We start from the raw sequence: 25,716 nt of genomic DNA on the forward strand, positions 1-25,716 counted from the left end.
CTTTACTTAAGGTAGGAGGAGGAAAAGTCGACCTCATCCCATTTAAAATTTGAGTTTCAAAAAGATAGAAAAAATTTTTGGGGGGGGGGAATGGGGTGAGGACACCCTCCCCCAAAATAGTTTAAAACCTTCCCAGGACCTATAAGAAGCTTCACTGTGAAGGAGAACAAAATCGGTTCAGCAGTTAGCGAGATCCTTCAGTACAGACAAAAAACGCTTACTACTTTATATAAAAGGAGCCACTAGATAATTGAGAATATACTAGATTTAAGTATGTATGTATGATCAAAATGCTTACAATTTTCAGTAGAAACCAAATTAAAATGCTTCCAGAAAAAAATTAAATTGTGTGTTATTTTTTGTAATTTTGTTGTGTATGTGTTAAAATACTTTTCTAGTATGGCTTCGAAACCGATTAATATCCGCTGGATTAGAACCGGTTCTCAGCCACAATGAAAAATCTTGTATAAAATCGTATTGCAGACAATATTCCACAAATATTAAAACAATTGAACTTCATAAAAGAAATACAGGTTTTGAGTTTATAGCCCAGGCCTCCGGTCCCTCGGGTCTAACAAAACTGGTTTTAATCTCTCAATTTTTCCTTTCAATATCCGCGGAAAGCTTTCTATAATAAGATGCGATAAATAACTATTCTAAAGATTTTGCTGTCAGATATTTAGATCTTTGAAATCTTTTTAAAAATACAAATAGATCGGTAAAAGCTTTTTAAAATGCTCAAGAAATTTTTTATTGTTTTCTCTTTGCTTTGCCTTTCTGTATAATTTAATAAAATGTGTTATGAAATTAAATTGTGTTTTTAGATTAAATGTTTTATTTTTAAAAAAACTACTTTTGCTTTTTAAAAACTCCTATTTTTATTAATTTTTGTAACAAGAATTTAATTCAACAGTTATTTTTGTACCTAACATTTATTTTTGTATTAATCGCTTTTGTTAGTTTTATTTGTATAACAAATATTAAGTTGCTACATATGTATTAAACCACCAGGGAAAAAGGATTACCTAAACATTAAATTTATCAAAAATAATATTTTCATTAACTTTAATTTCAAATTAAAGTAGTTTTTGTCTAATCCTTATTTCCTTGTCAAAAAAGTCTCAAAAAATTTGCATTTAATCCATTATAGAAATATAGATATGAAATATTAAAAAAAAAGACACAAGAATTGTCCATTTAACCTTGACATCTTTTAAAGTTTTTTTGTAGTACCCATTTACAATTAAAACATTCCATTTTCATTAAATTATCATCTTACTGTTAAAGTTTTATCAAACTATTATATTTACTGAAGATACAAGACATTAGTCTTTGAAGAAAATTTGAAATATGTTGATTGAAAATTTTTTAGGAAAAGGTACTAACTTCCTTAAACAAAGTTTTTATTTTATTAAGTTCTGACAAATGTATTATTATAAAATTTTAAATCTTTAATCTAAAAAAATCTTTGAATTTACAAACTTAGAAGTTAATGCTATTGTTAATATTTACTGGTTAATTTCAGTTGTTGATGTCTCATAAATTTTAGACAAATGGCAGGCATAGAAATAAATGCCAAAAATGTGCTCAGGAATGGTGGCCAGCTACAGAATACTATTAACAGGTTACCTTTTATATTAATTTTTTTTTTAAATCTAAGCTTTTTTTTGTAATTAGGTTAGGTCCGCCCGTCCGTAATGGATAGCTCTTTTCATTCATTTAGACATGCTAGAATAGTCATATCGATTTATACGATATAATTATCATATTCATAAGATTTTTTGGAATAATAATTTCTAGGACAACAATGTCCAATATTATAAGCGAAGCTTCTCTATAATCAAATCCTTAAAATTAAAGTATACTTTTTTTACATTATCATATATTTACCCAATTTTGCAACAAATTTATGTACAATTTTGTTTAGACTTACAAACTGATATTCTGGCTTATTAAGTTCTGACCCTCTACAAGAGTTATTTTTTGTTTTCCTTCCTTCTGATTTTGCAGATTAAAGTAATACCTAAGTAGTAAGTAGTAACCAAAGCTTAAGTTATTAAGTTATAATTTCAGAAATTTCAATTCCGTGAGCTCAAATCATATGAAGTCAAATATTCAGGTAATTTTTAATTTTCGAGATACTTTAAAGGAAGCCTGGAGGAAATAAACTGCTCTAACTACTGAAAGACTGCCACACGTAGACCAATTACCCCAAATTTGAAGCTTCAGTAACAAAAAGTTATAAGCATCTTAAAATGATATATTAGGGAGTTGAAAATCTTTAAAAATTTTCCAGCTCTCATATCAGAAATTTCCTGCAGACTTCCTTGAAATAAGTTATCTCCTTATTTTTATTTCCTATGTTATATTTGTGATTGATTGTTATTGATAAAATATATTCTAGAGCGGCAATATCGACAGTATGTCAGTAATATCACCTGGATTAAGAGGATACACACCAAGAACACAACAATGTAAGTTTTTTTTCTCATTTCAAACATAGTTGACAATATCCCTAAAATGTAGAGCTCGGCAGCTTCGCATTAGCCTCAGTGAAATCGTCTTGTTATAACTTTAGAATTATGCTGGATGTTTAAACTTGTTCCTAAACAAACAATCCATATTTTCAGAATATTTTTTGCACACAAGTTAGTTTAAATTTGAGGCTAGGCTGCTTAGCCCGACTTAAATATCTGGACAAATCCTACAAAGCAATATTAAAACTATTGAAATAGAAATATGCTTTTATTTACTTGAAATATTAACGAAAGGTCCAATAAAGATTGAAAGTGAAATTTTAAATCTACTATAGGTACTATACTTAAACTTATACATGTAAAAAAGCAAAATAATATTCTTAAACTGCTAGTAAGGTATATTTTAGGCATTTTTAATTTCCCCTTAATTTTTGTATGGTTACACGTTAACAACAACTATAAACCATCCGAATTAAGCTAAATCCATTTCAAGACACGTGACTTAACTTCCATATTGTTTTATAAGATATCCAAGGAGGAGGGGGAGGTGTTCAAACTTTACCACGGAATTCTGTGGATAATAATATGAATCATAACGTCATCTGTCAAACACTTCCATCCAGGTAAAAATTTTCAGTGTAATCACAGACAAACATATACAATGTATACACCGGTGTCCTGGATAGGAAACAGGTTTTTTTGACATACGTCTCACAAGACCTATGTAGTCATGACCGGGAGACAATGATGGTTCAGTACATGACTTTTGTTAAATCACAGCTGATCATTTTTGTGGCTTTTTTTTAAATTACTTTTATACCCAAATTTCATAGCTTTTCCTTCAAAAATCACAATTTTCTCACATTTGCAGCTTAGTTAACTTAAATTTACACAAGAAAAGTATAATAAATACAGCTGAACTAAGGACTGTGTTATCATTAATAACAAAATCTTTAAGAATCTTGAATAATCTAAGATTTGTAGTCTAGAAATGAAATAAGAGTTATTTGAAGTAAATATTTGAATTGATGTCTAAACAACTCTTGTAATTAACTTTTTTAAAAATATTTCATGTCCCTGTTGCATGCCTCATGACATATTATATTTATAAAAACAAGTTTTCTTGAAATATTAACAAGTTATCCTGCTCAATATTGGTTCCTGGCTGATTTGATGTCTTAACATCAAAGCAATATCTGCTTGGAGTATAATATATATATCCACAACCACAGTTGCCATGTTTAAAGTCCTATATTACCATATATACCAGGCTACAATTGAATATACAACCAGTCCTTGGTTCAAAAGAGCTTAGTAGAAGGTTAATATTTTTAACAAGTGGGATTATCACTTGTAAGTGTTTGACATGAACTTGGAATCCGTGTAAAGACCAGTCTATAGCTGGTCTTGATTGAGTCTCTGCCTTTTGTACACACTGCTTGTCTTTACTACTGATTAAATGTCATAGTGAGAACCATGGAAGGTTTTACATAGGTGAACCTACAGAATGATTATAGATACATATTGGATTCTAAGCTGGATGAATAATTTGCAAGATAGTGTATTCAAGATAGTGTAAGAGCAGCTAACTGACAGGAGAGAACTTGGCTCATAGCTTGAAGAAAATAATAGTAGCTTATTACTAGAGTGAATGTGAATGCTGGTTACATGATCATAACTGGATTTTATTCAAGTGTGATATTCAATGGCGACTTTAAAATCCAATTTGAAAATAAACACAGGCAAGATTTTTGTCCTAAGCAGATCAATACTACCCTTCCTAAAAGCTACCAGTAGTAAAGGGACCTAGGAAGGTGTTGAACAGGAAGACCAAAATGTAGGATTAGCAAAGCAAAAATAAAGGGCAGTTTGTCTATCAAGTGGTGTTAAATTTGGAATCATAGACCCACCTGACTTTCAATCAGCAGAGTAGGCGGAAACCATGGTGAATTTCTGAGTAATAGAGAATGAGAGGATATGAGCTCTTAGCTGAAGTAACTAAGGCAAGGGAGTCTTAAAGACCATGTAGCTAGATGCATGGCAGTCTTGGCTTTCATTCATGGAAAGATCTCTCATGACAGTAGTAAAAAGTAAGAATACTTGAAAGTTTATTCTGAATCTTGAGGTTATCCCTTTATATGGCAAAAGTCAAGCCACAAGTTCAATAGCAAACAAGTGCCATAAAGAAAGAGTCAAAAGTGTGTGAAATTGTTGATTAACAAACAAGGTCAGAATTCTAAACTGACTTCCATCAAGATTTATAGGCTGGGTGAAACATGTCAGCCGGCTAGAATAGAGGTCTGGCTATACCAGGGTGGAGAGAGGTACCCTGTTTAGTGGAAAGTATTATGAGGCATACTTGTTAAAGTTGAAGGAAAGGGACGGTAACTTTAACGTCTTTAAACAAGAAGTTTAACAAGTGGATTGATAGGAGATAATGTTTTAGTGAAAGAAATTTGAGGGCAATAACTTCATGTTGTGTAGTCAAAGGCAAAGTCAGATAGATTGAATCATGTTAAAGCCAGGTGAAAGCCTATGGAGGCTAGAAGCAGTTCTGATGTGCAAATTTATTGTTGAACATTAATTCAAAATAATTAACTCTTACTCAATTTCTAGACTACAAATCTTATTCCATTGATTCTAAAAGATCTTGTTATAGGTGATAGCACAATCTTCAGTACAGCTGTTACTTATTATACTTTTCTTGCGTAAATTTAGGCTAACTAAGCAGCAAATGTGAGAAAATTGAGATTTTTTTGGGAAAAACTATGAAATTTTGGATAAAAAAGTAATTTTCAAAAAAATCCACAAAAATGATCAGCTGTGATTTAACGAAAGTCATGTACTGAACCGTCATTGTCTCCCGGTCATGACTACATAGGTCTTGTGAGACGTATGTCAAAAAAAACCTGTTTTCTATCCAGGACACCAGTGTATATGATTATCTCGAAATATGAGTATTTATATTCAGGGAGGTAGGGGAAATTGGGTTACAGTAGTCCCCAAAGTTTTATAATAACTTTTTCTTATATGTTTGACTAAAAACTTTGGAAATTTTCAATTTTCATTAGATAGTTCTTTGAGTTCAGTGTCCAATTGTTTCTATTCCTCATTGTATTCTATAGATTGGGTAATTTTGTGTATCATCATTGGGGATGTATTATGTATATCAATTTATCGATTCTGGCATTATCTCGTATACCTGATATACAAAACCTACACATTATACATATGCTAGAAGTATTTTTATTAATAAACATTTTTTAAATATAGCTTAATTAGTTTGTTTAATTTATTAATCTATTTATTTCAGATCTTCCAGTCAGAAATTAGGAAATCAGGTGGTTCATTATTTAAATTTAATTTATTTTACCCATTTCTTTTCCAAATTTTTAATATGTTTTTATTGTCCTTATGATAAAGCAAAAGGATATCTGTGTGTAGTTGTACCTAAGGATCTCGCTAACCGCTGAACCGATATGGTTCTTCTTTACAGGGTAGCTTCTCGTAAGTCTTGGGAAGTTGAATTGCAAAAAAATCTCAAAAATAAACTAACCTCATCTAGCGACAAAAAAATATTATTTGGTAAACAGCTGATTTTAATAAAAGAAAAAAACAATTTACGTTTGAGGCCGCTAGGGGCGTAGTCGCTATTTAAGTAATATTAGTATCACACATATATTTTCTTTAATTTGAATATTTACAGTTGAGTTCAAGCCCTGTTCCTAGTTCAAGTCAACAACAACAAATGTATATTCAACAGAAGGTTAGTTCATATCATAGAATTACATGGAAAGGATATTGGACCTTAAAGTTAACAAAAGACAGACTTCTTGACTCTTTTACATATTTGTTAGAAAAGTATTAACCTGTTAAGTGTTGGGGTTTGAAACAGAGATAGAGGGGACAATGGGCTGCAGCCTGCTTATTACACTAGTCCCCAAAGTTTATATTACCGTTTATTTATATGTTGGCTTAACAGCTTTTGGGACTATAGTGATTGGTTGATTCTTTGACTTGGGTGTTTTAACGTTTTAACCACTAATTGTAATCTGCAGAAGGAGTCGTTTTGTGTATTAACATAATTTTATCGGCAATTGTCTTATCCTTTAGATCCCTGGGGTTTTGATATTATTTTATGTCTTCAGTTACAACAACAACAGCAGCAACAGATGTTATTACAACATCAGATGACGTCACAACATCAACAACAGCTGTCACAGCATCAGTTAATGACGTCACAAGCACAGCAGCCAATGACATCTCAACATCAACAACAGCTGTCACACCACCAATTGATGACGTCACAACCACAACAAATGACGTCACAACAGTTGTTGCAGCAACAAATATTATTGCGTCAGCTGAAGCCGGGTGCGACACAACCTCCATCATCACCAAGCCCCACCCTTCAGCATAATCCTCCGCAGCCGAAACTTGCGCCAAGAAATCATCAGCAACCAATGTCTATGGTGCAAAAACCGGTTTTGATGGCAGATCAACAGCTGAACAGTTATACAAGAACAACAGCAGCTGACAATGGCAGTTTGCAGCATATGCCGAACAACTACACTCAAGCATCCATGGGAAATAATCAACAAAAAATAAATGTCTCCTACCCATCCCAACAGCTACCGCAAAAGAGTCCAGCCCTGACATCAGCAGCTTTATCGCAGCTGGCAGCTGCCGAGCAGCCATCCACAATTCAGCAGCTGTCAAAGCAAGCGTTGAGTCTTCAGCAGCAGCAAGAACAGCTGCAACAAATATTAGAACAGCAACAGAGGATTAAGGATGAGGAGATAATGCTTGCAAAGCTTAATGGAGTCAGAATGGATACACAAACACCTCAGGTATTAAATTTTATTTCAGTATACGCGGAAATATGTCTATATTACAATGCGATAAATAATTATTCTTATTATACTTACCCGAATATGAAGCTGTAAGATGGACGTTTGATTATTAGATTAATAACCATAAGTTTTAAATTTTTTCTGTGACTTAATGTTCGGTTTTTCTTATGGACATAATTCAAATTGTTTCCGTTTAATCGATATATATTATTACTTGGATGTTGCATCATCCATCCCCTTTACCCCATCCCTTCCCTCATACTGGATGAATAAACTGACCAATAAATGAGATCCATATTTGCAAACTAAATTGACTAGGTATAAATTTTCCCCTGTCTATATAGTGTGGCTGTTATAGGCAGGGCATAATAGACATAATTATTCTTGTTTAGAGTGTTACAAGCCAGGGATCAGATAGAACATATATGAATGTTCAGCCTGTGGCTGTCATAGGCAGGGGAGGCAAGATACTCAATCAACCTGAAATTAATCAGAACGTTGCCGCGCAGGTATTTCATGCCAGAATTGTCCAGTGCTCGTCAGCCGCGCATATGCCTCAAATTTAAACCAACTTGTGTACAAAATTCAAAAAGATGGATTGTCTTTTTTGGAACAGGTTTAGAGATCCAGCTGAATTTTAAAGATATATAATAACAAATTCAATGAGACTTACACGCGGCGGCCAAACCCTGGAATTTTCTTATCCGTCACATTTTACAATTATTGATTTTGTTATTAAAGACTTAAAATAATCTATAGATAATTTAAACAGAATATTTAACTTCAAAAATCTTATTTCACTTTTGTATTGCCTATAGGTATATAATTCATTAGCGAGACAAAACAGAGTTACCAAATTATTATTATCTCTTTATTTACCTTTCTATTCCTTTCTATTAACGAAAATTACGGATCTTGGACAAAGTAGCTTCGGACAAAGTAGCTTCGGACAAAGTAGCTTCAGGACAAAGAAGCTTCCGTACAAAGTAGCTTCCGGACAAAGTAGCTTCCGGACAAAGTAGCTTCCGGACAAAGTAGCTTCCTAAGAAAAGTAGCCTCCACTGTTAATAAAGGTCATGGCCGCAGCGCTCGGCCCCCTGGCCTGCCTAGCCGCGGGCGCTCGGCTCCCTAGCCTATAACCTAACCTAACCTAACCAAAAAATTGTAAAAACATTATTAAAACTTATAAAAACAATATTAAAAACTGTAAAAATCTATCAACCACTTTTTGCGAAATTCTAAACCACCTATGTATTATCAGTTGATGATATTTTTCTTAAATAAATGTTCTGAGGCTAACATAGGTTAGGTTAGGTTAGGTTATAGGCTAGGGAGCCGAGCGCCCGCGGCTAGGCAGGCTAGGGGGCCGAGCGCTGCGGCCATAACCTTTATTAATATTAGAAGCTACTTTTCTTAAGTAAATGTCCTGAAGCTACTTTGTCCGGAAGCTACTTTGTCCTGAAGCTACTTTGTCCGAAGCTACTTTGTCCGAAGCTACTTTGTCCAAGATCCAAAATTACGGCTCCGGCTCTACGGCTCCCGGCTCCGGCTCCGCAACACTACCTGTGGGGCAATCACCTAACCCAATATAACCTAACCTAGCCTAAAATAACCTATCCAAAGCCATTTTAAAAATACGATGAATCGCCCCTTAAGGGGCGTTGCCACGAAAGGGACTTTTCCCGATTTACCTACTTGTTTTTTACAGATTTTACCCGCAACCTACTTAATTTCCCTTCTTCGAAAAAAAATTTACAATATTTTTTCCCGATTAATATTTGCTGGATTAGAACCGGTTTTCAGCCATACAGAAAAATCATGTATAGCATTGTATTACAGACAATTTTTATACGGATGTTAAAATAAAAATCATAAAATAAAAACCAGTTTTATTACCCCCATGACCCGGGCTAACAATCTTATTATCTTATGATTTTTAATTTTCATATCCGCGGAAAGCTGTTTATAATACTATGCGATAAATAACTATTTACAGGGTGCTGCTGGTGGCAAAAAGGTGCCAATAATTCCTAAAAGCCAGGAGGTGAAGCACAAGAAAGAACCATTGTACAGCACAATCCTACAGTACTCTAATAATGATCAGAATAAGGTGGGTAAACTCTTTTAATAATTGATAATTATTGGGATTCTAAAAAGAATTAATTAAAGGAGAAACATTATGTAAGGAAGGTTTTAATAAAGTTGAAGTACAGGCCTTACCTATCTAAATAGCAAATTACCCCCAATTTTCAGTTTTTTTTCTTAGGTGGAGGGGCCGGGGGGGGGGAGAGGAGGTTATTTTTTCCAAGGCCGATTCTTCTTTGGAGGGTTAAATTACCATTACCATGACCTATGAGAAGCTTCACCATATTGTTCAAGTTTTAAATAAGATCAATCGGTACAGATAGACAGGCTAGGTGGATAGACATCCTGTTACTTTTACACAAGGATAACAAAATATTGATTTAGATAAATGGAATGAATGTATTTGATGATGGTGTGTATGCTAACTACGCCCCTGCCTCACTATACTCAAACTATTCCAATTACAGCGAGTTAGAGGTAACATTTCATTGCTTTGAAACAGGTTGATATCTGTGGGATAAACACCGATTCTCAGCCATACTGAAAAATATTTTAATTTTTCATTTCAATATCCGCTGAAAGCTGTCTATACATATAAAAATTTCTCTCTTTGTTTTCTTTCATTATCTGTCTGTCTCCCTCTCTCTTTTCTCAATTTCTTTCACTCTTCTCTTCCTCACTTTTTTTTGTATATCTTTCACATATACCTATACAAAATGGTGCTGACAAAATTGTTGTATGGGCCCTACGCAGTACAGACTCTCTTTCTATTCTTTTTCTCTATCTCTCTTTTTCTCTGTCTCTCTTTTCCTCTCCCTCCCTCTCATTTTTCTATCTATCTATCTATCTATCTATCTTTCCCTATCTTTCTTTTTCTTTCTCTCTATCTCTCTCACTCTCTTACACAAATATACAAAATGGTGCTATATGCCAAAATTGTTGTGTAGGCCCTACGCAGCACAGACTCTCAGTGTTCAGCAGATGAGGAACCAACTGAGGGGCTGCCAAATCTGGAAACAAACAGTCCTGTCTCCTCAAGCTACAGTGAGCTTAGACAGGTATTAAAGCTAGGATTATAAACAGAATTTTTTTAGTTTAAGAATAGTTTTTTAGTATGACTTAGAAACCGATTAAAATCCACTGGATTGGAACCGGTTCGCAGCCATAAAGAAACCAAAAACATTTTTATGTCATTATTATTATACTATTAAATCTTTAAAGTATTTGACATTTGTATCAATTTGAACTATGTGTTAGGTTTGTATTGAGTTTTATTAAGAACTAGCAGCTGTGCTACTAGCATCTATGCGCTCTGTATCTCTAGGAGTAAGGAAAATAGCCTAAAACCATCCAGGGACCTATAAGAAAATTACATAAAATGAAGAATTCAATCGATTAAGTAGTTATCAAAATCAGAAGCTACAGACAAAAATCCTTACTTCTTCTTAAAATAGGATTATATTTAATTAGGCTGCACAAAGGGTTGGATTTAACGGAGATGGAAGTATATACGAACCTGTCCTTCCTCCGAAGGTAAAATTTTTGTAGATTTTTCCCAATGTTGTTAATAATGTTGTATGATAAATGTAGCTTTAATGCAGTCTAAGTATATTCAACGGAAGTTTTTATCTATCAGTATCCAGTCTACTTAGAGATATATTATTACTTGGATGTTGCACCAGATTTTCATGTACTCTAATAAAGTGATGCTCGCAGCTGGCAAATATAACGGTACCTCCAATCAACCCCCTTTACCCCTTCCCCTACCCTTCTACTAGATGAACGAACTGACCACTATATGAGATCTAGTTTAGCAAGCTAAAATGACAACAAATTTTTCCCCGTCAATATATTATAAAACGTATAATATATACTATAATCCATTACTTAATACCATGGAAGGAGTGAACATTTTACTGTAAATTACGCAAAGAATTAAAACATTTTAACCAATAATTTTGATCTACAAAAGGGATAATTTTGATTATCATCATTGGGGTTGTACATCTATTTATAGTCCATTGGAATCCCTATTTCTATTATCTTTAAAGATATTTATATTTTTAAGGTGTTGTTAATGTTATTTAAGTATTTTGATATTAATTTAGGGGATTCCTGGGCCGAATTCAATTCATTTTAAATCCTTGTCTGGAGGTTCCACTGACAGTGACTATTTTGGATCTTGTGTTAAGTGTGGTAGAAAAATTATAGGTATGGAATTATTAATCAACAAGGATGACAACATCCATAAAAGCGAAGCTTTTAATTAATAAGGAAAGCAAATATACAATAGGTAACTCTTGTGGAGTCTAAAAAAATAAAATTGCGTAAATACATAATACTGTTTGAAGACATTTAGGATTTAAATATAGAGATGCTTCGCTCACAATATTGGACCTTGTTGTTCTAGGAATCATCATTTCAAAAATCAAATCAGAGGATTAGGACGAAAAGTTATTATCTAAAAAGGTTAAAGTCAGCATGTTTTAAATGAACGTAAGGACTTTCTGGTAACGATTAAAGAGTTCCTACACTTCCTATATGAAATCTTACCTAACTGTTAATGAAAATCATCATGCAAAATTGAAATTGATTGGACATCCCTAATTTAAAATATGTCTTTGCATTTTGAATCTTTTAAATAGACTCGACGTACTAATGTATTTGGACTTGATTATAGAGATGCAGCGTTGCGGAGCCGTTTGATTTTGGTACGGCTTCAGTTCCGGCTTCGCTCCGGATTTGGCTCCGGTTTCGACCTAAAATCAAGAAAAACTCAACAATTTTTCCCCCATGTCTATTTTTGACTTTTGAAGGTTTTAAAAGTTCAATTTTTGATAAAAATGTACTTGAAAAACTTAAAAGGGGCATTTGCTCATGACAAAACAGAGTTACCAAATTACAATTTATAAAAAAATCTCTTTATTTATCTAGTCCGGAGCCGGAGCCGTTTTTAACGAAAATTACGGCTCCGGCTCCAGCAAAATATGGCGGCTCCACGGCTCCCGGCTCCGGCTCCGCAACACTGTAGAGATGATTCGCTTATAATTTCTGTTTGAAGGTGATGGATCTGGTTGCAGTGCCATGGGACGATTATATCATGTCCAATGCTTTACTTGTACAGAATGTAATATTGTTCTACAGGTAAATTGGCCATTTTACATTTTGTACTAAGAAAAGAATTTTTGTTGCTTTCCCTCAAAGTTTATGTCGAGCACCGAGCTCATCCCCTTTTAAAAAACTGTTTGGCTTTAACTTGCGGGGCTGCCCAATACCCTATATAATTAAACCTAACCTGAACTTGAGTAATAAACAAACAAAAAAACTACCCCACCCTTATTTTCAAGTATTACTAGCGGCTTTGCGCATAGCCTCTAGGGGCTTTGCCCCAAGAGGTAATAAAAAAAAAATTTAAGTACTACTGGTGCTGCCATTAGTTTTATGTGAACTAACTTCCCCATAAACAAAAAAAAATTGGGGGGGGGGGGATTTGGGGTGTCCCACCCCCAAGAAAATAGCAATAGCTTAAAATCACCACAGGACCAGTAGGTATATACCCTGAAGAGTAGAATCCGATCGGTTTAGAGGTTACTGAGATCTCAAGGGACGGACAGACAGACATCAAGCTACTTTGTATTATAGATAAATGAATGGGCTTCTGAACTTTGAGGGAATTTTTTAATCTTCCTTTTTCATATCCATGAAATCCTTAATATGTTTTCTTTTCTAGGGTTTACCATTTTATGCTGTAGAGGGTTCTCCCCTCTGTGAAGCAGATTATCTCAATACATTAGAGAAATGCTGTAAGTGTTATAAACCTATCTTGGATAGAATTCTAAGAGCGACAGGTAAATATTTCTTAAAACTCTCTTTTGCTCATAAAATGATTTCCTTGTTTCTTTTTAATCATTTATTACTTGGATGCCACACTAAATTTTCATGTACCCTGATAAAGTGATGCTCGCAGTGGGATAAGATAACTATATCCCATTCTCCCCCTTTATCCAAACCCCTCTGCTCAATCCTACTGGTTGAACGAACTGACCTATAAATGAAATCCATGAATTTATGATTGTCTAAGTCTACTAAAACTTCGCTCTTGCTTTTCTGTTTATCGTAATTATCATTATGAAAATTAATATTAGATGTGTTAAAGTGTTCTTTATAAACCACTGTTCATTTCAGGAAAGCCATATCATCCTAACTGCTTCACATGCGTAGCCTGCCATAAAAGTTTAGGTAAATTTTGTTAAGATCATACATTATGTAATTTACTTTGACCTTCAGTCTGTCAGTCATCATAAAAAATATTACATTATAAAATATAAAAATACGTGAGAAAGGTTTCGTGGTTTCAATAAATCTTTTATTGATTTCAACAAAAGCTCTTTAAATCTCCTTGTCCTTGTTGTTATCTATGATTTTTTGTGGTTATCTACATATGGATGTTTTCATCCTTGTTTAATTATTAAGAGTTTTTTTTTCTAGAAAACTTAAAACAAGATTCTTCAATTCATGGATAAGTGATTATAATTCGCAGTCGCAGTTGCTTACTTTTGAAAAATTCTAGTCTTGAAGAAATTTTTTAATTTGATTTAGACGGAATACCATTTACTGTGGACGCAACAAATCAAATCCATTGTATTGAAGACTTCCATAAACGCTTTGCTCCACGTTGTAGCGTTTGTAAGGTAAGGTGTTTAAAGACTTCAGCTTTGCTTAATACTTAAAAAGGATAAACATCATATATTTAGAATTCTTCTAGGTTAATGAATGTCACATTATAAGCCAATTCTATTATTATAAAGTAGTAAGGGATTTTTGTCTGTAGCTAAAGATTTAGAAGCGACTTCTCAATTTTATGGAAGCTCCAAGATGCTAGGATCATTGCCGCTAGTAATTTTAAAAGTGAATAAAAAAGCACTCTGTGTTAACACTAAATCTTAGTAGGACCAGATCATTAACAAAAATTTTGCTAGGACCCGATAATGCCAACACCTGGGGAGGAGGAAACTGTGAGAGTTGTTGCCCTGGACAGAAGTTTTCATATCAATTGTTACAGGTCAGTCAGACAATTATTTTGTTGGAGGGTTTAGGGCCAGAATTTTTTTCATATTTGTATATTTGGCTCTTTCCCTTAAAGTGCCTATCGAACACTGAAGTCCCTTATTTTATAAAAAAAAAAATATATGTTAATAAACAAACAAGCGAAAAATTTCTAAAGGTACCGGTATTTACGCTTATTTTCCGTAAATGTATGTGTTCCAAGACTTTAAAAAAGAAGCAGAACACTCAAACTTTGCATGGCAGTTGCTGTAATGGGTTAAAAAATGGCACTGTCCAGAAACTGCTGCGAAACCGCCTTTGCTGCTGAATACCGCTTTATCCCACCGATTTATTTTTATTTTTTCCCCCCGTTAATATTAGACAATTATAAAAAGAGAGGGGTAGGTTTCTGGTAGAATCCGTAAAGGTGTGTGTTTTAAGGCTTAAAAATAGTAGTAGAACGATGATATTCACTAAATATGTGTAGGTATTTCTTATTGAAAAAAACTATAGCATAAAAAAAATTTAAAAGTTAACATAAATTTTTATCGTTCTACTACTGTTTTTAACTTATAACACATAACCTTTACGGATTCTACCAGAAACCTACCCCTCTCTTTATTATTTTCTAGGTAAGAAAGTTATATTTGCACTTTACCTACACTTTTGACTTTTTTTCTTGATATATTTTGTTCAGATGTGTGGACTGTAACCTGTTACTGAGTAGTGACGAGGATGGACGTGGGTGTTATCCTCTGGACGATACTGTACTCTGTCGACAGTGTAATACAACAAGGATACAACGGTTAACCTCCACCATAGCACAAGATTAGATAGATACTGTACTCTGTCGACAGTGTAATACAACAAGGATACAACGGTTAACCTCCACCATAGCACAAGATTAGAGCTTGGGAAACGGCCACAACAAGCAAAAATCAAATCAATATTTCTAATTTTAAATTCAGTTTGATACCTAACTCAATTCGATTTATTTGATTTTGTCAACCTTTTTTTAAATTATATTGTTTTAGAACATTGTTAGCATTGTATTGTCGGCGACTGGCTAATAGTTACCATTAAAAAGTTTTCATGATAATAGCTTAACTATATTTTAATTTCTATTGTATATGTTTTACTTTATATTTTACAACAGTATTTTTGTGTATCTCATAAATTTAAATGAATGATAACAGAGAAAGCAATATAGATCTGATAAAAAAAAAACGCTTCCGTCTTATTTTTGCTTTAATTTTGAATCTCTTTTATATACATTTACACAAAAAATATAAATTTCTATTTATTTTTATTTTAAAGTTAGTTTGTTTTTCAACTACTTTAAAAAAAAAAATACATGAATAATTGAATTTATTTAGTTTTGGATGTTATTTTCTAGCTTATATATTTAGCTTATCCTTATATGATACCATAGTTTTTTTAATATTTTGTGCATTTATTTGAAAAGAAAAGTTTTTATCTTATCATTCCATAAGTATATTAGTGTACAAACTTTATTGTTACATCATCATGTTTGAAGTTGCTTATCTAAATATTGTTATATCATTTCATGTATTTCAGCTATTGTATAATTAGGGTTTTGTCCGTCAAGCACTCAATTAAAGCTTAGTCACATTTAATTAAACACAAATACAGTTTATTTACATTACGCAGTTTTCAATGTTTAAATGCACGAAGACTTCGTACAAACTTAAAAATCGAAAGATACCAGGGACGGAAGGGACATTGGGCTGTTTAATAAACTAGTCACAAGTTTTCTTATTCGTTGCTTAACATTTTTGGGGACCTTAATTGGATTTTGATTGGTTGGTTTATCTTGTTGAGAGGCAAAATGTTTCAACCATCAATTGTTATCTACAGAAGGGGTAATTTTGTTTATCATCATTGAAGATGTACATTAACTTACCTTTCATAGATGCTTAGATTGATACAATGTAACTGGCTAAGTCATGGAGGGAGAAGACATTGCACTGTGATTTACATTGTTGCCCAAAGTTTTATAACCACGTTATCCTATTGTTGGCTTAAAAACTTTGGGTATTTTTTTGTATTTTGATTACTATGTTTCAAAATGGCAGTGTTTATTTATAAAATAAATTTAGCGTCTATTTTTTTCCTCAAGACCCCTGTGCTAAATACAATACAATAACTTGATATGCTGTTATTTTTTGATCATTATTTACATTATCTACTGATGTTGTCAAGTTAAAAAGCTTATTTTTATGTAAATATGCATGCATGATTTGTTATTCTTGGAATATTTTATATAAAACGATGCTATACATAATTTTTCAGTGTGTCTGAGAACCTGTTCTAATCCAGCGGATATTAATCGGTTTCGAAGACCAACAGGAAAATATATTACATCTTGGGAAGTGATAGGACAATGGAAATTGGATTAACCTTCCTATTAGCATTTATCTGTAAAATTCTGTGTAAATATTAGGAGAAGAAAGTATTGTAAATTAATTGTCTATTCTCCTTTGATTATATATTTTAGCTTAAGCCATTATTTTGACGTAATTGTATGTGATATAACGTGCCTTATTGCATTTATTGAAAAGCCATATATACATTTTTTATTTTTTAAGCAGCTTGCCTGCCATAAAATTATTGTGTGATCATGAATTTACAATTACAATTGATGTAAAAAAAATCTTTATTTTTTGCTTACCATAAATATTATATTTGTATATTTTTTGCAGATTAATGATGAAAAACTGATTTGAGCGAAAAAGTAAAAATTTACACAATGGAGTTTCGACGCAGTCTTAGCCACGAAGCCCGTTCCTCTTCTAGTCAAGTGAGGCTTGCTGCTCATACCCTTAAATAAAAGTGGTAGTGCGAATGGGGCGCTTGTCCAATATTATGGTATGGAGATCGCTCTTCTATGAGTACTACTTAAAATCCTACTTTTACTGCAATACACATAGACATTCTCATCGTCGGTTCGTCAGTTTAGAATGCTTTTCCTTTTACTCCCACAAGTATAATACGAATTTGGTTGAACCCGTGGTAGCTCAACAAATACCCACGCGAAGTATTATATTGCTTTAATCTAAGAATAAATGGCTGGTTATGATGTTCGATCTATATCATATAAGTATATTAAGCACTTAAGAAGGAAGATAGTTTTATAAAGTGTATTTATATTACAAGTGAATCAGTTAAGTATGAAAATATTTACAGGATAAGTGATAATAAACATAAGTAGTGTAGGACAGAAAATGCCCTAAGTCCAAAGCATTAAATTGTGCATAGTGTTAGATCTCTAACATAAGACCTAGGCACAATTCATGCTAAGTACTGAGGGACCTAAATTTAAACTACAATGCATGCCAAAACAACTAAGTCATTACCTTTAAGCCAGAAGAACTTGATGGTTCGAGAGTCAATGAATAACTGAGATATTTTAAGAAGTGCAAGCTATAACAACAACTAATTATCAGGATCTAAGCCCTTGTCTGTTTAATAAAGTGTTTGTATGTTAAACTTGTGACGTAAATGAAGCTATGGTTGTAGGCATACATACTAGTACAGGATGGTTACATGGTTACTTTAACAATAGATATAATGTTTTTATAAGCATATAAAAATATTCAATCACATACAGTTTACCATGATTAGGCTAGTATTACCCATATAAGGTAAGAATAGACTAATAAATTCGTAAAAACATATAAAAAGTGCCTAAGGGCTAGCCAGAGTAATTGTATCTTGTGCCTGAGTTACGCGCGATAATTACCATGGCTTGTCAATCATTATTTAGATCAGAGTTTTATATAGTGTAAAATTTATAGCGAATATAAGTAAGTGGACTAGATGCGAAGCATTTCTGTAAAGGTCGTGTTCGTACGTTCAAAGAATTTTGAAATTTGGAGGTCGCATCTCCAAAAGTGACAGGATCTTTGTCTGTATGTACCTAAGGATCTCGCGAACCTCTGAATCCATATTGTTCTCCCTTTCTATGTAGCTTCTCATAGGTCTTGGGAAGGTTAATAACTATTTTGGGGGAGGGTACCCCCCTCGATTTGTTTTTGTTGGAGGGGGGAAATTTTCTTCTTTTTAAAACTAAAATAAAAATGTCGAATTAAACCTATAAAACTTCAATTATCCAAAGATGCCTTTTCTGGCGTAGCCTCTAGTAAAAAAAATGGAATATATTCTAATATGCCCACATGATTTCAGAGGGATAAAAGAAAAACCCCATATTATATAGAATTTAATAGATATCGGGTAGCCAAATTCTACAATTTTTTAATTGCGCAGTACCTATATAATAACAATATATTTGTCCATAAGTTTCTTTAAAGGGAGTTAAAGGAAATATATGATAAAAGGGAAAATTATTAATGAGTATTTACTTTCATATAACAGATTTCAACAAAATAGGTACCTACTATTTTTTAGGTTAAGTTTAAATAATTAGGTACCTATGTAAATGTGCAGCAATCATAATATTCAGTCATTTGCTGATATTCTAAAAAAGAAAGCAGCTCCAACTACAGTGAACCCCAACATTAACACTTCCCATCAAAACCTAACCTCAGATATACAAGAACACGGTTTAGCTCAGACATCAAGCCATAATAAAATCCGAAGAAAGATAGATAGACCCATAATAAAAGAAAGAAACCAAAACTCACTAGAAAAATCATTTTCAAATGCATTAAAGCTGTCTGCTAGTAAAAATGCGGGAAAAGTTAAGGATAGAAATCGCGGAAACAGTTTGATGAAAGGTGATGGATATAGTATTACTTGGATGATACACCAGATTTTCATGTTCTCTAATAAAATTAATCTCGCAGCATTTTAAAATAACGATACCCCCCATACACTCCCCTCCAACTGTATGAACGAACTGAACAATAAATGAGTTCATTGTTAGCAACTTAAAGTGACAACAATTTTATGTATCCCCTGTCATTATATCCACGTATATTCTATATCCATTTGAATTTTGAAAGGTGGTGGAGATAGTTCGTCGTCACGGAAACCAATGAATCTTGATTCAATTAATCTGAGACGGATGAGAAAAGGTGATTATTATTGGATAATAGTTATTTATCGCATCGTATTATAGACAGCTTTCCGCGGATGATTGAAATTATAAATTATAAGATTAAAACAAGTTTTGTTAGACCCCAGTGGCCAAATGCCAGGGCTAGAATTAATATTATGATTTTTATTTTAATACTCGTAGAAAACTGGCTATAATACTATACGATACATGATTTTACAGTAGGGCTTAGAATCGGTTCTAATACAGCGGATATTAATCGGTTTCGAAGCCATACTGGAAAGTAACTTTTAAGAAGGAATGTGATAACCTATAGAGGATGGGATACTCTACTAGGTCTTATTTTGGTGCATCTCTAAACCAAAGAGGACTATCCACGAACAAGAGCAAGTGATTCTAAGCATCTTCCAGCATTGACCCATAGTAATTTTTTTAGTAAATATACCAGGTTTATGTTTAATATTTGCATTATCGACTAAAAAGCTTTGACATAAACGTATATTATTGTGATTAAAAGTGTATTTAGAATAAGGGTTGGTAACTTGTAAACAGTTTAATTAATGTACTTTTGCAATTTACAACATTTGATGCTTTTCTTCAGTGTTATTTTATTTTGTCCTTTGTGAACTCAACAAAGCATTTGATCATATTGCTTTAGAAATTGCTTTACATTTTAATTTTTTTTTCATATAAAACTATGGTGAAACCTAACTATTTAGTCGATAAAGTAAATATTAAACATAAACCTAGTATATTCACTAAAAAAATACTATAGGTCAATGCTGGAAGATGCTTAGAATCACTTGCTCTGGTTCGTGAATAGTCCTCTTTTACTATCAATGTTCAATATCAGAAATGATATATGCCACTCCTACCAAAATTTTGAAAATTGGAAAAAAAGAGGATAACGCCGTTAAAGTATATTTCATTTAGAAAAAGAATCCTTAGCTACTGTTATACCCGAAAGTTTAGCAATAGAAGGCAAAGAGATGATTGTGAGTGATTTATTAATACCTCAAAACAAGGAACAGAGCAACCAGGATGAAATCTGGTCTAAGGTATTATATTTTCCAAGAGTTTTTCCACAGGAAGTAATGATTATGAATAAAATTTTCATAACAAGATCATATTTGTGTATAGATTTGTATCACCTTATTTTTAACCCCCTTATTGTTTAAAACGAGCCCTGGTGAATCGCTGAAAGATAAAAACAGGGCTTTGATGAATATTTCCATTTCTGTAGATTTTGATTTGTGGTTGAAACGTTTGTATACTCAACTTAATGAACCAAAATTCATTAAAATTCCATAAAATTGTTGATTCAACGAAAAAGAAAAAGTTACCTTCCTATTATAAAACTTTGAGGACAAGTGTAAAATATAGTCCAATGTCTCCTCCCTCCCTGGGTAAAATTAGATTTTTATTTAGTAGCAATTTAAAAAATACTATTCAAATCTTGATTAGGTTGTTAAAAGTAGAACCAAAAGAATGAAACCCAAAGAAGTTATAATCCATCCAAACAGAATTTCTGCGGATACTTTTCATAGGTATGTTTTAAAAGTTTATATTTTACTACATGGCTCATTACTAACAAACATTACAATAATTTAAAAAACCTTGGTAGACAGACGAACGACAAAACCTAATCATAAAATAGCTGCGATACTCAATAACCTTATTTTGTAGGATTGGAACGTCAAATGAAAGGGAAAACTATGTTTTAGCTCAGGTTATAGTTTTATTTTAATATATTTTTCTGAAACAATTTTATATCAAATTAGATTTATAATTATTGGGTGTACTTAAATATATATTAAATATGATGAAAAAATCTCCAAAAACTTTTTGAAAAAATCGTCCAATTTATTTTGTAATAGTTATTTATCATATTTTCGTAATATTGTGAATGCTAGAAAGGATATTAAAATTATTTCAACAATTTTGGTCATGTGATCAAAATTTGAATTTTCCTTCTACTATTGCCCCCTCTGGGGGCGAAGTAGGTGGAAATTTAAATTTTTGTCACTTGACCTTAATATTGGTGAAATAATTTTGAATGACCTTTCTTGTATAAGCAATATTAATAAAATATAATACTTGGTTTTGTCTCATTCTCTATCTTTTTCTTAAATTCAAAAAAGTCTATCAAAAAATTTACATCATCTAAGGGTGAACAATAAATATCTCTGTCTATTTTTCTCTATATTTCTTCCCCCTCCCCCCTCCCTCACTTTTCTGTCTATTTCCTTCTCTCTCTCCTCCTCTTTTGTACGTTCATTTATACAATAGAGATAACCTAGAGACAGCACAAGGGAATTTTGTTTACATTATGTATCAGCTATAAATTGTTGAATATCTTAGGTTAAAGCTTTCCTTGGGTGAAATATTTGAAGAAAATATTTCTTCCATCGTATAATGTGAAGCGTATGACACAACATATAATAAGTTAGTTATAAATAATTTAATTTCTTATAATAAAGTTATCTTTCTAAAAATTATATCATTGCAAAATTTAGTTGCAAATAATGTTGCCTATAGGGCTGTATTTCATATTCAACAAAAAGTGAACAAAGGTTTCTTTTTAAGAAAAAAATGGGGTCAGATTGACCATCTATGTCTAATGTTTATACCCACATCAAATATTAAATTATAACAATGTACAGTAGAGTGGATCAATTTTGGACATTGAATTTGTAATCAACATCTACAGTTTAAACGTCATATAAGAAACCTAAATATAAAAAATTTATTTTGTCCTTGAGGGGAAATGGGGGGAAGGTGTTTCCATGCATTAAAAATTTTAGAAGTTTATTCTGGAGGTGCAACTTTTTTTCTTTCAAAGTATTGCTTTATGCATCTTTTTGAATTTGTCTTGTTGATTAATATAAGAATATAAAATTGGTTTTAAAAAATATTCATCCAAGCATGAAAAATCTTAAATTAAATGTAAAATCTCTTGGTTTTTAAATCTATTTATGGATTTTTCTTGCTAGGATCAATAGTTTTAAAAACAGATTTTTTATTCTTATTCTACTCTTCAAGACAAAATTGGGAAGGTGCATAAAGCTATACTTTGAAAGAAAAATAATTGCCCACCCCCCCCAAAAAAAAAAAAAAAATTCTCCCCACAAGTGTCTTTCTAAAAGTTTACATGCATCAGCGAGCCTCCCCATTATTCAAAATATTTTCTTTTCATTTTTTGGTCTCTTATATGATGTTCAGACAGAAAGTGTATGTAGCACATTTAAAATTAGAAAATCATTGAAAATCAAGCCACTCTAATGTACAGCATTTATTTCTTCAATTCCACGGTACAAAATTATTCCTGTATTTAAATTTAACATATCATATAGGAAAAAATATTCTTGTATTTTAAATTAAAAATCATGTTGGAATTTTTTTTACAACTTTTAAATTTTTTAATAATGTACAGCAAATTATTTCCTTTTTATCTCATGTTTTGAAATTTATAAGATAGTTAGAATAAATTACAGAAATAATGAAAGATTTAAAGAAGAGAGCGTCAGGGGGGGGGTCGAGGGGGGTTTCCCCCCTCAGGAGAGGGGGGGTTGAGGGGGGTCTCCCCCCTCAGAAAAAGCTTGGGCTTAAATCTTCAACAAATAAAGAAAACAAAATTATTTTAAAAATTTCTTTTTTATGTTAAATATTATTATTTTTGTGACACTTGATTTTGAATGACAAAAAATGTTGAAATAAATATTACCCACTGTATGAAATGTTAAATTAGAAATCAATAATGATGTTGGAAAATTTATTCTCATTTTATACTCTGAAAAAAGGAATTGACAAAAAATAATAATTTTTATTCCAAACTTTTAAAACAGCATGCCTATTTCTTATTGGTTGACACTCGAATTAAAATAAAATAATGAATATTATTTCAAGACCAGAAATAAATTTGAAATAAATAATTTTCTTTCCCCTATATTTTTTATTCCAAAATGCCAAGAATTTATTTTGAAATAAAATAATTTTCTTTCCAATATTTTTATTCCTTTTTCTTATTGGACGTCATTTTGTGTCCAATGAGAGACTAGTGTTTAAATATTTTAAAGCTTATTACAGCATTTATTTTGAATATGATAATCGCAACATTCTCACATTAAATGTGATAAAAATCATTAGGTAGTTTCTTTCCGAAGATTGCGAAAGTATGAAATAAATAAATTTGAAATAAAAATTTTTACAAATAAATATATAGGTGCAGTAGTTAACAGTTTATTAATATGGTTATTTTTTATTTTGTATGAAAATTTTTTCCCAAATGGCAATTTTTAAGAATTATGCAGTGTTGTGCATTGTGCATTCACACATTGTTTTCATACAGGCCCTATTAGGTTCAAAATTATTTTTTTTTCTTCCCAGGATGACAGAAAGATCAAGAGTAAAAAGAAAATGGCAAAATCTCAAGATTATGACCTAGGTAAACTACTTATTTGCATACCTATAATAAGGATACCTATATAAATTTACAGGGGTGTATATTCTGCACAAATTCCCCCCCCCCCCTTCTAGTTATATCCCCCAAGGAGGGGGGAAAATGGAAAAAAGTTTCAGTGCTTTTATTTTATTCATATTTTCTCCTACATTATATATTTTTCTTAATTTTTCCAGACAAGGAGGGGAAAAATATTTTCAGGCCAGGACTGTTTATTTCTTCATTTTTCCCTCTCCTTCATATTTTTTATCCCCCCCCCCCCCCTTTAGTAGGGAATCCCTTGCAGAATTTACACCCCTGTAAATTGAACAAGAAATATCATAAAAAATCGTACCTATTATGTTTGAATTTTGATTGAAAGCTGTAATTATTGCTCAGAAATAGAATTTGTTCCCGAAGAGAGGCCAAAGTTTGACGATATTGAAATTGAATTCGTTGATCCTGGAAAAGTTGACAAGTTCACAAATAAAATATCTGCCTGTACCTACAGGTAGGATTTGTTGCATTTCCATGCAGATCTCAGAAACGGTAAATAAGATTATTAATAATGGATATTTATTACTTGGATCTTACACCAGATTTTCATGTTTTCTGATAAAGTGAAACATTCAGTGGGCCAAAATAACGATATTTCCATTCCACCCCCTTTACTTAACCCTTCCCCTCCTTCTGAATAAACGAACTGACCAAGTAATATATTCTACATCCTTTTTAATAATTCTTTTTGGATATGCACCTCTATTGAAATTGTATGATTTATACACATATTTTGATAATGTTCAAAAAGCATTAAAGAATATTTGGAATCGGATCTAGTGCAGTTAACGGTAAAATGATCCTGATTTATCTTTAATTTGGAATATCCATAACTCAATAATACACAGTTATCTTGCATTGCACACAAGTGCCCGAAAAAGACTTATTCTAGGCATTTTTCTTCAGTGAAGCTTTCATGTGCATTATTTGATCATGGATATTCCAGATTTTTATAATCATTCGTATGCCCATTGTGTGCGTGAATGACATGTACGTTCAGCCGTTTGGCAGCTAGCAACCTTTAATAAAGTGTATAGATTTTTGGAGATAATCGTTACCAGGAACATTTTACCTTGAACTGCACTAGATCCGCATATTCAATAAGCACAAATACCTATATTTTACCCTATACATGTAGAGTACCCATTCTTTAAATATCAATATTTTCAATATAGTCCAGTTACAGGAATGGAATTTAACAAACCATTCATAAAATAATTGTAATTTGTACTGTAAAAATCATAGCTACCTACCTATTCTTTAAACAGGAAATGTTTAGGGATTGAGGGGACATTTAACAGTCTCACTAAGTTTTTTCTTATTCCTTACAATTTTGGGGACTTTTTAAAATTTTGGATGGTTCAATTAGTTGATTATCCAGACAAGGGATGATTTTGTATATCATCATTTGGGATGTACTTCAATTTATCGGCTATTGTCTTATCCCTTTAGATCCCTGGAAAATATTCCTCAGAGTTGAAAATTTACGCTTTCAGTTCCAAAAATGCTTTATCTTTTTGTTCTTTCACTATCATAAATATTGCTTTCTTGTCATTGCTGCACTTTTTATTAACATTGTTTTCATAATTTTAGACAAATTGGAAAGACCGAATCAGAAAAGTATGTAATGTCTGCTGGACAGAGCAACCAGGAAAGAATAAGCGGTAGGTCATATTTATTTATGTAAAAGAATAGAGGGGGCACGAACTTTATGTAACTACC

The 25,716-nt window shown here is 32.2% G+C and overlaps 2 protein-coding genes across 3 annotated transcripts in view; both read left to right on the forward strand.

Annotated features, from left to right (window-relative positions):
- Window positions 1-1,523: 1,523 nt before the first annotated feature.
- Zyx (lipoma-preferred partner zyxin) lies at window positions 1,524-15,638 on the forward strand. The gene is made up of 19 exons (XM_080170647.1): window positions 1,524-1,624; window positions 2,074-2,119; window positions 2,405-2,474; window positions 3,004-3,100; window positions 5,791-5,818; window positions 6,184-6,243; window positions 6,626-7,327; window positions 7,723-7,839; window positions 9,327-9,440; window positions 9,800-9,892; window positions 10,363-10,473; window positions 10,886-10,948; window positions 11,524-11,626; window positions 12,477-12,559; window positions 13,146-13,263; window positions 13,601-13,654; window positions 14,015-14,106; window positions 14,395-14,477; window positions 15,159-15,638. The coding sequence occupies exons 1-19, from the start codon at window positions 1,554-1,556 to the stop codon at window positions 15,292-15,294; spliced, it is 2,241 nt and encodes a 746-aa protein (XP_080026773.1). The 5' UTR covers window positions 1,524-1,553; the 3' UTR covers window positions 15,295-15,638.
- A 1,525-nt stretch (window positions 15,639-17,163) lies between these two features.
- Sbp2 (SECIS-binding protein 2) overlaps window positions 17,164-25,716 on the forward strand; it is a 60,008-nt gene continuing 51,455 nt past the window's right edge. For both annotated transcript variants that reach the window (XM_080170645.1, XM_080170646.1), the window contains exons 1-9: window positions 17,164-17,282; window positions 18,945-19,218; window positions 19,447-19,518; window positions 20,433-20,557; window positions 20,964-21,046; window positions 21,186-21,228; window positions 23,886-23,943; window positions 24,337-24,448; window positions 25,588-25,658. In XM_080170645.1, the coding sequence (XP_080026771.1) occupies window positions 17,232-17,282; window positions 18,945-19,218; window positions 19,447-19,518; window positions 20,433-20,557; window positions 20,964-21,046; window positions 21,186-21,228; window positions 23,886-23,943; window positions 24,337-24,448; window positions 25,588-25,658 (889 nt within the window). In that variant the 5' untranslated portion in view covers window positions 17,164-17,231. The remainder of the gene's footprint in view (window positions 17,283-18,944; window positions 19,219-19,446; window positions 19,519-20,432; window positions 20,558-20,963; window positions 21,047-21,185; window positions 21,229-23,885; window positions 23,944-24,336; window positions 24,449-25,587; window positions 25,659-25,716) is intronic.

This window comes from Acartia tonsa, chromosome 8 (assembly GCF_053477335.1).
Source record: "Acartia tonsa isolate MP-2025a chromosome 8, ASM5347733v1, whole genome shotgun sequence".
Classification (NCBI taxonomy): domain Eukaryota; kingdom Metazoa; phylum Arthropoda; class Copepoda; order Calanoida; family Acartiidae; genus Acartia; species Acartia tonsa.